The sequence below is a fragment of the Mirounga angustirostris genome, unplaced genomic scaffold (assembly GCF_029215605.1).
Source record: "Mirounga angustirostris isolate CCGP_5_RB_7025 unplaced genomic scaffold, mMirAng1.0.hap1 SCAF_6, whole genome shotgun sequence".
NCBI lineage: Eukaryota > Metazoa > Chordata > Mammalia > Carnivora > Phocidae > Mirounga > Mirounga angustirostris.
Window position 1 is genome coordinate 24,390,118 of NW_026991714.1, and position 13,814 is coordinate 24,403,931.

The following is a 13,814-nucleotide window of genomic DNA, read 5'->3' on the forward strand; positions in this document are numbered from 1 at the left end:
CCATCATGCCTTTAAAAGCTTTTCCAATGGGAGACACTACAATTTCCCTCTCTAAATCCATGATTTAACAGCCTTCCCCGACTCCCCCAAAAGGCTCTTTAAGAGATAAGAAGTCTAACGTTATTCTGGCTGATTTTTTCTGATGGTTCTTCAAAGGCATCCCATCACTCCTCTTGTCACTCTCTTGCCTATAACAACATGGGTTGGCTTTCTCGTGCTCCCTGCATCTAATAAGGGACTTGCCTCTGTGCCCCCATGTTCTGCCTTCCTTCCCTGGCAGTGAACTCCATCCTCTCTCTCCAGCAAGGATATCTGTCCAGCAATTGCCCTTGGGTCTTTAGTGTTGCCTCTCCAGTGGGTCATGGTCCCCACCAGCATACAAACATGCAGTAATACTGACCCCCTGGAAAAGAATTCCCTCCTAACCCCATATCTGTACCGTATTACTGTCCCATTTCTCTCCTCCTCTTCACAATAAAACTATTTGCGCGTTGTCTATCCCTGATGTTTCTGATTCTCCGATTCATCTCCAGCCCTTCTGTTATGGACTGAATTGGGTCCCCTCTCCCCAAATTCCTATGTTGATGCCCTACCCACCCCCCTCCCATGTGATTGTATTTGGAGAAAGGACCTTTAAGGAGATAATTAAGGTTAAATGAGATCCTACGGGTGAGGGTGAGGCCCGAATCCGATAGGACTACTGTCCTTATAGGAAGAGGAAGAGACCCCAGAGCTCTCCTGCGTGTGCACAAAGGAAAGCCACAGGAGGATGCAGAGGGAAGACGGCCATCTACAAGCCAAAAAGAGACTCCTCACCAGAAACCGACCCTGCCAGCACCTTAATCTTGGACGTCTAGACTCCCGAACCACAAGAAAATGAATTTCTGTTGTTGAAGTCACCTACTCTGTGGTACTTTGCTACGGCAGCCTGAACAGATGCATATACCTTCTCTCTTGCCCCCTCCCACTCTTTACTGTGGTAAAATCTACATACCATAAAACTGACCATTTTCACCATTTTGAAGTGTACAATTCAGCGCTATTTAGCATATTCACAATGTTGTGCAACCATCACCACCGTCTAGTTCCAGGACATTTTCATCACCCGAAAGGAAACCATGTCCATTAGCAGTCACACCCCCCACCCCCGCCATCCTCCCCTCCCCCCAGCTCCCGGCTACATGGCTCCTTCAGGAGTCTGTTCCAGACACTGCAAATAAATGGGCTCCTACACCACGTGGTCTTCTGTGACTGGCTTCTTTCCTCCAGCAGGATGTTTTCCAGGTGCATCCACGCTGTAGCATGCCTCCGCACCTCATTCGTTTTCACGACTGAACACGACCCCTTCCCCCCGTATGGACCTACCACACGTTGTTTAGCCATCAGCGGCTCCCCTTCTCTCCTGAACGGACGCCATCAGGGTCTGGCCCCTTCCACTCCATCAGGACAACACTCCTCAGGGTCACCAGTGCTCTCTCTGTGGCTAACGCAATCCTGAGTCCTTTTCTCGGCTGGCCTGTCACCCCCTTTACCTCTGGTATCACTCCCTCTTCCAAACAGGTCTCTGTGTGGCTTCTGGGATGCCATTCTTTCTAGGTCCTCCTCCTACCTCACAGCCCACGGTTCCCTGCTCAGTGAAGTGTCTGCAGACCACTGTATCTTAAAGAGCAAACTCTCGCCCTGACCCCTGGCACTCCCCGGTGCCCTGCCCTGCTTTATTTTTCTCTAGAGCACTTTTCCTCTGACACGGGATATGCGTCCTCGTTAGTTTGGTCTTCTTCCAACAGAACATAAACTCCAAAGGGACTCCATGGGACACCTGGGCTGTTTGGTGACTTCTTAGATGGCCAGCACCTAGAGCAGGGCCTGGCCCACAGTAGATGCTTAATAAATATGTGTTAAATAAGGGAACAAATAAGCACGTGAGCAGCTGTGGCTCTCCAAGACAACCCAACCACAGGTCTCCTTGTCCATCTGTGTGTAGAAGCCAAAACGCTCCTTGTGAAAGTCAGAAGAACCGCCCAGACACAACCTTTCCAAACGAGGAGGCACCTGGAGATGGGTGAGATTTCGAGGAAGAGTCAGCTTTTCCGGGGACATCGGAGCACCTTAATCGGGAGAAAAGCACCACCGGTTCACTCTCTCATCCAGATGGCGGAGCAGCGTTTGAGGACCTAGAGCAGTGCTTCTCGGACTTTCATGAGCATGTGACTGACCAGGGGACCTTGTTAAAATACAGACTCGGATTCATAGGTCTTCGAAAGGGGAGGGGCTGAGATTCCGTATTTCTAACCATCTCCCAGATGATGGTCTGTGGACCTCACTTGACTAGCAAGAGCTTATTATACTATATTGTTTGACATCTGAAGAAAGCAGGTTTCAAAAGACAAAGAGCAGAGTCAGCTGCAGTGAGCGGGAGCTACCAACACTTTGTTGGGGGACAAAAAGTCGCTGGGTAGCACACAGGCTGTGGTAAGCAGCCTCTAAAATGAACCCCATGGTCCCTGCCTACTGGTTTTCACACCCTGGTGTAATTTTCTCCCTTTGAGTGTGGGCTAGATTTAGTGACTCATTTCTAGTGAATGGAAAACGGCAGAAGGCATGGGATGTCACTTCTGAGATTAGGTTACCAATGACTGAGCTTTCTGTCTTGGGTGTTCTCTCACTCACGTGCTTGGAGGGAGCCAGTTGCCATGTTGTGAATAGCTCTATGGTGAGGCCCACATGGTGAAGAACTGATGAAGGCCTCTGGCCAACAGTTAGCCAGCAAGGAAGGTCCTCAGTCCAACAACCTGCGAGGAACTGAATCCTGCCAACACCACACAGGTGAGCTTCGAAAGCGGATCCTCCCCTAGTGGAACCATTAGAAGACTATGGCCCTGCCCCCAACACCCTCACTGCAACCTCAAGAGAGCTAGAGCCAGAGGCCCCCCGCCAACACTGCACCTACACTGGGGACTCCTGACCCACAGAAACTGTGCCATAAGAATTAATGCTTTTTGTTTTAAGTTGCTAGGTTCTTGGGTAATTTGTTACACAGCAATAGGTAGTTAATGCAGTAGATGCTAGAAAGGGGCTGTTACCAGCTCAAGAGTCAGTACAGAGTTTCCGTTTCCGTCAGCCTAAAATGCACAGCATGTGAACACCCTCTGTGAGTCACGAGGGGTTCTGAACTCGGGCAGTCGTGGTGCCGAGTCAGGGCTCGGCTAATGGAAGGTGCAGACACAGCCGTGTGGAGGAGGCAGGCTGCAGAGCCAGGACCCTCCGTTGCTCTGCACGGCCGGCAGGAAGGCTGAAGGATGGCGTGGGTGCCCCGGCAAGGTCTCCAGCAGAGCTGCTAACCTAGATGCCTAGAGAGCTAGGCTGACCGTGAACTTGTAAGCAAGCCGAAGCTCAGAGATGGCCACCAAGTTTGTTTTCCTTTGAAGCAAAGACCAAACTGACCAGGAAGACAAAGAAATTTGTGCTAAAAGACCCTCGCTCCTTGGTCTAATTTTTGTTTTCTCTTTTGATAGATTCATGGATCTAGACAAATGTTTCTCCACAAGAGGAAAACCCATGAAGCAAGAGTGATGACAAATGGCAACCGAATTCAGCCTCGGTATAGGGAGTGTGGGGGGGCCTGCCTCACCTGGCAGAAGCCCTTACTCCACACAGAACTGCCTCCTTGCAGGATGTGCGTCCATTACTTCCAGATCCAACAGTGTTTTCAAGAGAAGCTAGAAATCTAGCTATTTTTAAGTAAAATCCCCTAACATTTAAATGTTTCAATGTTTTCAAGACATAGCAGACTGAAAAGAAATACATCTCTGAGCCTTATCTGGCCCTCCCATTGCCCATTTATAGCCTTTGCTTTAGGTTGTTGAGGGAGCTGTGTCAGAGGAAGCAACATGAAGACAGAGGGGCCCACAGGGCAAGCACCACATGTCCTTGCTTGTTGCCTCGCTGCCCCGTGGGGACCTAAAGCCCGCCCTCGGCAAGGACACACTGCTTTGACAGGAAGCCATGCCCCATCCAAGCCCAGGGCCCCTCTGGCCCTCAGACCTCTCTTCTAGCTACCCTCACTCCCTGGGTGACCAGCGAAAACATCAGTCAGTACATGGTGACTCCAGACTCGTATCTCTACCCTGGGTTTCTCCCGAGTGTCAGATTCCTATGTCCCACTGCCCACTTAGAATCTCTCCTTGGAGGCCTAACGGGCACCTCACATTAACGTGGCCAAGTTGGTGCCTTGTCTTGATTTTGTCCTCTACACCTTGTCTTCCCCAACTCCATTACGGAGTCACTGGTTCCCTGTCGCTCATGCCAAACATTTCAAATTTCTCTCTTTCCTCATACTCTACATCCTCCCCATCAGGACGTCCTGTCAATGCTATGCTCTAAATGGACCCCAAACCCGACCCCACCGCACCGCCCTCCCTCATGACCCACCCCCCACCACCCTAAGCCCCCAGTGCCCGTGGCTGAGACCTCACAGTCACCTCTGCATGGTGTCCCTGCTTCTCTTCATAGCCCCCGATAACTTCTCCTCAAAGCTGTTGGCAGGCTTCCAAGAATACATATAGATCAGATCTTACCACTCTTCTGCTTCAAAGCTTCCAGTGGCTTCCCAAATCCAAACCCATTATTACCATGACTCTCGGGGCTTGATGGCCGTGAACATCGCTTGTAGCTCCTTCTGTCACTCCATTTAGGTCACTGCGTCTCCTCAGAGAGTCCTTTGCTGACCACCCCTCTCTAGCAGCTCTCCCTCTTTCACCCCTGCCCCCGTTCGGGCCCCCCGCACTCTGGCTCTTAACTTACACTTCCTTAGTCTTCACCTAAGCACTTATTCCCGCCTGACATATCTGTTATCTGTCTGTCTCCCAGCCTGGAATGTGAGTTAAACAGTATCAGGGCTTTTGTCTCGTTTCGCAATGTATTCTCACAGCCTACAACTGTGCCCCGCACACTGTCGCCACTCCACAGATTTCACGGGGCTCGATGAACGGACACGGCTCTACGGATAAAGCTTCCAGGGGCCGAAGCCCGGGCCTGATCCACTGCTCACTGGGAAGTCTACTCACTGATTGAGGAAGGCAAAGAGGTATCTCATGATAATCAGAGTGGTTTTGGGCAGGACCAGGAGAACTTTCCGGATGTGCAGAGCTCTCTCCTGCAGGTTGTCCATTGCTGAAAGAAGAAAGCCATGCGTTACCGTCCATCGCAACTGAGATCCCAAGGAGTAATGGTGTGAGGGCCCTGACTACCAGCAGGGGCTGCACAGATACTGGTGTGCTGTGTGAGGGGCTCCGTCCCCGTGGCTCCTCGGGGCGGGACTGCTGCCGCAGGGCACCTGCTGGGCTGCAGACGCTTCCTGACCCCCGACTGAAGGCATATGCTCCTCGGGCTCAGAAGGGGTTGGGGATGTTCTCCGAGCACCTACTGCTCTCTTATTAAAACAACCACAGACAAGGAACGGTCCCGAAACCTGCTAGGACTGCAGGCTCGACATCCAGCCTTGGAGGATCCATGTGTGGGGAGGGAGACAGGCTGTGTAGCTCCTGTCCTGCTCGCTCTACACATGCATCTCCTCATCCTCTGGACAGGTCTGGCTTATCTTTCCCCCTCTCTTATCTGCAGTGGGGTTGGGCAGAATGTGGCCAGAGGCAAGAGATGGTAGATCCCTGCATAAGTCGTGGTATCTGGGGAGAAGACGCGAGGTTTCCTGTCTCTTGTGCTGTGGACAGACTAATCACAGACCTCCATCATGGCCAGCCTCCCCACTAGTGTGCCATGTGGATATTGTCATTTTCTATGAGTGCCTTTCTGTGAGAAAGAAGTGGAAAGCAGTGGGTTAGGAGCACATCTCAAGGGGAGAACTGGGCAGCCAAGGTATCTTGAACTGTCTTAGTAGCCCCAGCCACTGAAGACATCTACCTAAGCTCAGTCCTAGAACAAGACGTGAAGACAGGAGGGAGGGCCTAAATTTAATAGGCACAGAACTGATTTCCACTAGGCTTCCACAAATAGTGGGTCAACAAATAAAATAAGAGAGCTTACTGAATGCCCTGGAGCAGAGAGGGACAATGTTCAGGGCATACAATGAGTCCAACCGGAGACTTGGGGGCCATGAACACCCTGGTGCATCCAGGAAGAAGACTCTTCTCCCATTTCAAAGGCACTGCCTTCTCCAGCCTCTGGAGCCATCATTCTAGTGGAGTCCACTTCCAGGATGACCTGGTATTAATCTAAATTTCCATGCATTTTTTCCCATGGAAAACAAAAGAGAGGATGTTTCTGGATAATAAGCTAAACTAAATGGGTAAGAATAGCTTTTCAAGTCCCAAATTTGAGAGTAAGAGGCAGGAACCTATAAGGATAAAGTAGAGACTATATCTCTTTCTAGGAAAACATCATATTGCTACATTTAAGTGTTCAGAGGGCTTTTATTCCTAAAAGAACACATACTAACACATCTAGGAGGTAAGCCACACCATGTTTATGTTTTTATTTTTTATTTTTTTTCATTTTTTTTTAAGATTTTATTTATTTGCGAGAGAGAGAATGAGAGACAGAGAGCACGAGAGGGAGGAGGGTCAGAGGGAGAAGCAGGCTCCCTGCCGAGCAGGGAGCCCGATGCGGGACTCGATCCCGGGACTCCAGGATCATGACCTGAGCCGAAGGCAGTCGCTTAACCAACTGAGCCACCCAGGTGCCCACCACACCATGTTTAAAGCAACAAGCAGGGGCACCTGGCTGGCTCAGCTGGTTCAGTATCTGACTCTTGATTTTGGCTCAGATCTTGATCTCAGGGTCATGGGATCAAGCCCCGCAGTGGGCTCCATGCTGGGTGTGGAGCCTGCTTAAGATCCTGTCTCTCCCTCTCCCTCTGCCCCCCCCACTTAAAATCAGTCAATCAATCTTATAAAACAAAGATTCATTCTAACCTTAATTATAAAAATAAGCAACAAGCAGAAAATATTTACCCTTTATAGCATAAAAAGCACAGGCACTAATGTATGAGCTTCCAATAACTGAAAAGGACTGTGTCTTATATATGAATAGAAATATATTTTACTGAAGAAAACAAAGCTCAGCAAAGCAAGGAGTTTAAGGCCAATCAAAAAGAAAAACCCAGGAGTTCTGACTTGTGGTCCTAGACTCTTACTGAAAAGTCATCTTTCTTCCCTCCCCACCAGGGATGAAGGACTGAGGACGAGGAAGAAAAACTTCACTGAAGAAAAGGAAAAAGAAAAACATTATTGAAAAGCTTATGGGAAAAAAAGGCCCCGTGGACATTTCTTATCTGTCACGACAAGGTGCTCTTGCCCAGAAGCCAGTCTGAGGCCAGGATGTACTTACTGACGCAGGCCATCAGGTCATGGAAGATGTCCTTGGGGAAGAGAGGATGTTCCAGCCCCCGGAAGTAAAGCTTCAGGACGCCAGCAATGGAGTCCATGTCATGGTCATTCTGGTCCCCAGCCAGGGGGTCCTCTCCTGAGGATAAGCAGCCCCCCAAAAAAGGAAAGAGAGAGTGAGAAAGGTAAAAACACACGGGATGAAGCAGGAATGGTGGGGAACGGGTGACCTGTCCGAGTCCTCATCAGAGTCCATCAGCTCTCCGCCCAGCATGGCGACCATGAGTAGGGCACAAGGGTCCAATAGGATAAATTCGCTTCTGTCAGACCAGCTCAGGGACATTCCCTATGGGCCGGGACGGGACACTGCAACTGGCCCTCTCACAAGAATCATGAAGCCAGGCTGGGACTGAGCCTCTAGGGGAGGAAAATTGAGGCCAAGGATGCTCTCCCTCCTGACTGGCTCTCACTGTTCCTGGCTCGCAACAAAGGACACCTACTTACAGGAGAACAATCACGCTGGGGCTCCCTATGGAAAATTTCGTATCAGATGTAATTAGATTTAATGATAGGACCAACCTCAAATTGAAACTATATATATCCATTACAGTGACGAAATTGCCAAAGCTTGCCCATTACCTTAATAGCCCACAAGCTAATAAATGGGCTACGATGAACAGGCGCATTAGCCTTGATATTAACTGCCACCAAGGGTTCTGGATGAAGTCATAAACCGCCCAGATATCATAGTTAACTTCTTGGGTTTCGGCAGATCATCCGCAGGAGAGAGGCAGGGTGAATGGGGCTGAGGAGGACTTGGGGAGGACTGTCTACAAGGAAGCAGGTATTGGGCTGAAGAGGTCGCTTGTTAACCTCTGGGTCCTCTTGGGGGGAGTGGGAATGGGTGCAGCCAATATCCCAGGAGGCTGGCATGTATTTGGTCTGATCTTCAAGCCTGTTTCCTTACCTCTCTCAAAGGCGTTTTTGATGTCATTCACTTCCACCTGGGATCCCGACACCCGGAAAATTCCTTCATGCTGTAGTCCTGGAAAGACAGGGAAAAGTGATCAAGGCGAAGAAGAAACAAAGTCACAAGCACAGCTCCAAGCTTAGTTGAATGTCTGTGTCCTCCAGCCAGTGTGCATGTAAGCCCCCCTGTCTCTCTTCTTCAGGTGGAAGGAGAAAGCATGTGGAGGGATGCTGGAGAAGTCACCAGAACGGATAGGAGGCATAAGAAAGCACTGAGTCAGACACTTAAGGGGAAAGACGTCTACACCCAGCTCTATTTCCGATTCCGAGGGAGACTAGGAAGCAGGTTCCTTCCCCTGCCTTTGCCTCTCTGCTCCCATCTGCAAAGTGACGAAGTGACCCCTGGCACCTGGTCACCCAGGGCCAGAGGCGGAAAGCGGGGGTCTGGCAGGCTGGCCATTAGATACCACTGGAGGAGTTTCATAAGGTCTGAGATACAATGATTGCTTTGGCTGTTCGAATACTGTCTGGCTCTTCCAGGGCACAATGTTTTGAATCCTTAGGAAAGAGAGAGGACGGGAAAAGGCAAGTGATCACAGTCCACAGCCAGATACCCTGCCAGCTGCTGGTTCTTGACTGCGGCTTGCCTCCCAAACGTGCATGGACGTTGCGGGACGATAATGGGCGTGAAAACCTTGTCTTCTTGGGTTTTGTTAGAGTACAATCCTAAAAAAATAACGCATGTGCTGTGACTGCCGCTAAGAAATGCTTCCATAGAAATAAATCCACTGGTTCTCAAAACAGCCACTAAGGAGGAGTCACCAGCACGCCCATTTTCCAGCTGAAGGAAGTGATGAGTGATGAGCAGCCTTAGGTTATAGAGGTGACAAGAACCAGAACCAGGAGGCCGGCCCAGGCCTTCTGGTTGCAATCACGCACTCACTCCTCAACACCAGGCTTGTGGGGCCTACCAGAGGCAAAGTACAGAGAGGGCAGGAACCCGCCTGTTAGTCCGAACTCGGACGTGGCTCACAACCCCACACGTGGAGCTGCAGAGGTGGTAAGAGATCCAGGGGGCATGCTGTTAGTGCTGGCCCCGGGGGTCAGACTGAGCTAGCAGCTGTAATCACATCCGGCTCGCCAGCCTTTCTCAGGAGCCCCGTGTCTCCGTCCTGGGCGTCTTGTCCATGTTCCTCCGTAATGGTGTGATTCATCAAAAACTTGGACATATCAGGGAAATCTCAAACAAATTTCTTTGGAAACAAAATAGAACTGCCCACTGTTTTCTGGCTATCCTCTCAGTGAGGGGGTGACTGGGTTCTCTTGGCTAGACCTTTGAAGGGAAATCACGTCGGCCAGGACTACAATCTTGAATCCAATTGAAGCAGTATTAAGAAGCAAGCAGGGGGAATTTAATTACCTGGCTTGTAATAGGACTTAAGTTGTCTGCTCCTCTAAGGGAATCTCCAGAATATTCCTCAGAGAATGGCAGGCAATGTTAAAACCCCATTAGTACCAATGTAATAATACCATATTAGTTACCAATGGGATATAACAGCCAAATTATGTCATTTACACACAGAACGCAAACAGCCAAGTGTTCGGACAGAAACAGTCACGTACCCTGCGACTTGTCAAAAACGCAGTATAGTCTAAGACACACTGAGATCCCCTCAGTCTGGTTCCCATTTCTCTTCGAGAACCTGCACTTTAGAAGGATCATGATGTGTTCTTGCTCAGCAGACAGAATCTGTAGAGTGTCTAATCTAATGACTCTGAAAGTAGGAGCACTGATAAATGGTTGGGTTCCAGAAGTAAAGGGGAAAAGCAGGGGGCTTTTGATTAGAATGCAGGGAAGGCCCCACATGACTAACCTGACACATCGTGATCTTTCTGATTTGCTCTTCGTGCATACTTTTACCATAAAAGTAAAAAAACCACTCGGACTTGGAAGTGGCACAAAACCTTCCATTCTGCACTGGATTCAGCTATTGCCAAGAGGTGCTCTCCTACAGAATTCTTGATATGTTTGCTACAATACTGCCTCACGGTACTTGGCTCCCTTCTGCATAAGATAGGTGGGGTCTTCCCCACCTGATTCAGTCAGTCATTCCCCAAATGCCTCTCCTTTAAGTCCTCCTGGATCACCCTGACCCACCATTTACAGCGGAGCCTCAGCTTTCTCATCTCTACAATGGGAACGATAACATCTATCTCCCAGGGAACATGAAGAGAATAAGGATGGACACACTGCAGCCGTTGGTGGGTCACAGACCCTTTTGGAACTGAGTTATGGAACCTATCTCCACTGAATGCACGTGCACAAAAATTTTTAGCCCTGACTTACAGGGAGTTCAGGAATCCCTTGAGTCCTTATTTGGGGAAAAAGTTCAATTTAGCTGAACAAATGTTTTTTGAAGAACTACTACGTACGAGGGTTGGTTTTTTTTCTTTAAATCAACAATACGTTTATCTATTTGTTCAGTCCTGGAATAAGCATAAAATGGCTTCAGAATTGATAGCCCACATCCTTGTGATAAAAAATTTGTTTACAGCTCTTTTTGTCTTCAGATTTACAGTAGAGTATCAAAATACTGTTTTCAAAAGTTACTTAAATAACTTGCTTCCTCATCTCCTCAGTGTGGTTATGTTACTCATTTGTCCTGCAGTTAGGTTTGTTACTGTTTGTATTCCACTTGGGGTTTTACCTACATCCTTGTTTTATTTATCTGTTTATTTATCCTTTAAACATGGGAAGCACAAATGCAGTTCTAAACGTCACAATTAGACAAAAAGCGATGTTCAGGGAAATGTCACTTCCCTCCCACTCCCACCCGCCCCCATCCTTTCTACCCTGTCTTGCACCCATCTCTTGTGGATGAACAATCAAATACTAGTTTCCGGATTCATCCTTCCTGTATTTCTTCTTGCCAAAGTGAGAAGACACATGTGCATTCTTATACCCTCTTCTTTCTATATAAAAGGTAGCATGCTCTAGACATTCTTTCCCACTTTGCTTTTTTTGCTTGATAACATATTCTGGAAATCTCTCCGTGTAATTTCATGGAGATAGTGCTCATTGTTTTTTTGTAACTGCCTAGTATTCAGATATACCATAGGTGGTCCAACCGCTCTTCTGTGTGAGGGTATTTAGGTTGTTCTTTTTATTTTTTACAAATGATGCTGCAATAAATAACCTCGTGCATATGTATCTTTATGTTGCTGGAGGTGCATCTTCCAGGTAAACTGCTACAAGGACCGCTGGATCAGAAGATAAATGCATACATCGTTCTGTTAGATATCGCCAAATTCCCCTAAGAAAGGCTTGTACCTGTTGGCTATACCACCAGCAACATGTGAGCATACCTGTTTCCCCAGAGCCACACCACAGAAATGTCCCTGCATACACCATGCATGTGCAGGGGCAGAGATGGGGACATTCCAGCCACCATATCCGGAAGCGTCCCCTCCTCGGCTCCCCCACAGCTCCACTCTGGGCCTGGTCACGGTCCTGTCTTCTCTGGGCTGCTGCAGCCGCCTCCTTCCTCCCATGGCCTTGTCTCCATCCAGCAGCTCTTTTTTTTTTTTTTTTTTTAAATTTTATTTATTTATTCATGAGAGAGAGAGAGAGAGGCAGAGGGAGGAGCAGGCTCCCAAGGAGCAGGGAGCCCGATGCGGGACTCGATCCCAGGACCCTGAGATCATGACCCGAGCCGAAGGCAGACGCTCAACCATCTGAGCCACCCAGGCGCCCGCAGCAGCTCTTTTTAAAGAGCTCCCTCTGTTCAGAATTCTCCAGTAACTTCCCACCTCACTCAGAATAAAGTCTAGGGGCGCCTGGGTGGCTCAGATGGTTAAGCCTCTGCCTTCGGCTCAGGTCATGATCCCAGGGTCCTGGGATCGAGCCCCGCATCGGGCTCCCTGCTCCGCAGGAAGCCTGCTTCTCCCCCTCCTTCCTGCTCGAGCTCTCTCTCACTATCTCTGTCTCTCTCAAATAAATAAATAAAATATTAAAAAAAAAAAAAAAAGAATAAAGTCTAAACACCTCCCTTAGGTGAGGAAGCCCTAAGAGTCTGGCCTCTGGCTTGGTCTGCTGCCCCTCTCCTCTCCCCTCTCCGCTCTGGCCACCCAGGCCTCCTGCAAGCCGGCCCCTGCCTATGCCAAGGATCTCTGCATTTGATGTTCCCTCTCTCTGAAACACTCTTCCCAGACAGCACCTGGCTCACTTCCTCACTTTCTTTCAGGACTCCACTCTGATGTCACCCTCCGAGGTGACCTTAGGGCCTTTCCCTGAACAACCCCCCTAGAACAGTGTCCCCCCTCCATTCTCCGGCCCTTTGCCTGGCTTTTCTTCAGGACACTCACCATCATCAGACACACCGTATATTACTGTGTTTATTTATTAACTGACCAGCTGATCATCTACTTATCCGCTCTTCGGTAGAATATAAAGTTCACGAAGGCAGGAACTTTTTCTTGGCACACAATGAGCAATCTATCTCTCTCTATAAATTTGGTGGATGACCAAATAGAATGCATGGCTGAAAGAATAGGAGTCCAGACTCTCTTCTTTCTATTGTCCTTTAGACACAAGTAACTTTCTTCTCCGGAACTCACTTTGGATTTATCTTTGCCAATTACTTGATCATTAATCATTACTATCTTGTGAAATCTCTTACACTGCTATTCTGAATGGCTATTGCTTATTTCTTTTTATTTAGCTTTCCAATTGCTTATTTTCTCCCAACTGCATCATAAAATCAAATAAAGACAGGAAGAGTGTATGATCCCTGTTTTTGTTTTCCTATTTCACAATGCACGGTGCCCAGCATTGATCAGGGGCTTGATAAATATTTGTTGACCGTTGATATACAACGCTGTCACTTCAAGTGAATAGGGACAAGATGAAAAAATGGTGGCTGATTAGAATGAGAGAAGTTGTAAGCATGCTAAAATAATTACTCTTCCAAAAATGAACCCAAGTGATGTTCCAGCCTACTGAGAGGAAGGGAGAGCAAATGTCTACCTCTGCATTAAGTCCAGCAATCACCTCTATACCTCTTTAGCTGCAAGAAGGTCATTCTGTCCCTTTTCCTGTAACTAGATAAGACAGCAACTAAAAACAATTTCTGATGTCCAGTTCCTAGAAATCTTCATGGTGCTCGCTCAGATATCTGTGCTTTCTAAATGTCTTCTACTTAGAAGCTTGAGTCTCTGGCCATTCATCTCCATCCCTAGATTTTGTCCAAGCAGCCTGGGAGCTGGTGAGGCATGGAGTTTATGAGATCCAGCTTCATCCAGGCAGCAGATACTGCGATCCGACTCAGGCTGAGGAGGAGCCAGCCCCCGAAAACTCTCAAATGTTGGCTACAACGTGAAGAACAACGACTACTCGCTGCGCTCCAGCTGATGTTGTATCCAGTGAGACCAAACCAGAACAAAAACTGAATGTTATTAGGAATCAGTGCAACATCACAAAAGGAGTTGCTCTCAAAACAGTCTAAT

The 13,814-nt window shown here is 48.5% G+C and overlaps 1 protein-coding gene across 12 annotated transcripts in view; it reads right to left on the minus strand.

Moving 5' to 3' along the window:
- The window catches only part of SRGAP2 (SLIT-ROBO Rho GTPase activating protein 2), a 227,820-nt gene that overhangs the window by 20,380 nt on the left and 193,626 nt on the right, over positions 1 to 13,814 (minus strand). For all 12 annotated transcript variants that reach the window (XM_045876931.3, XM_054507924.2, XM_064593903.1 and 9 more), the window contains exons 15-17: positions 8,308 to 8,385; positions 7,345 to 7,479; positions 5,067 to 5,172 (exon numbers count right to left, since the gene is read on the minus strand). In XM_045876931.3, coding sequence (XP_045732887.1) covers positions 5,067 to 5,172; positions 7,345 to 7,479; positions 8,308 to 8,385 — 319 coding nt within the window. The remainder of the gene's footprint in view (positions 1 to 5,066; positions 5,173 to 7,344; positions 7,480 to 8,307; positions 8,386 to 13,814) is intronic.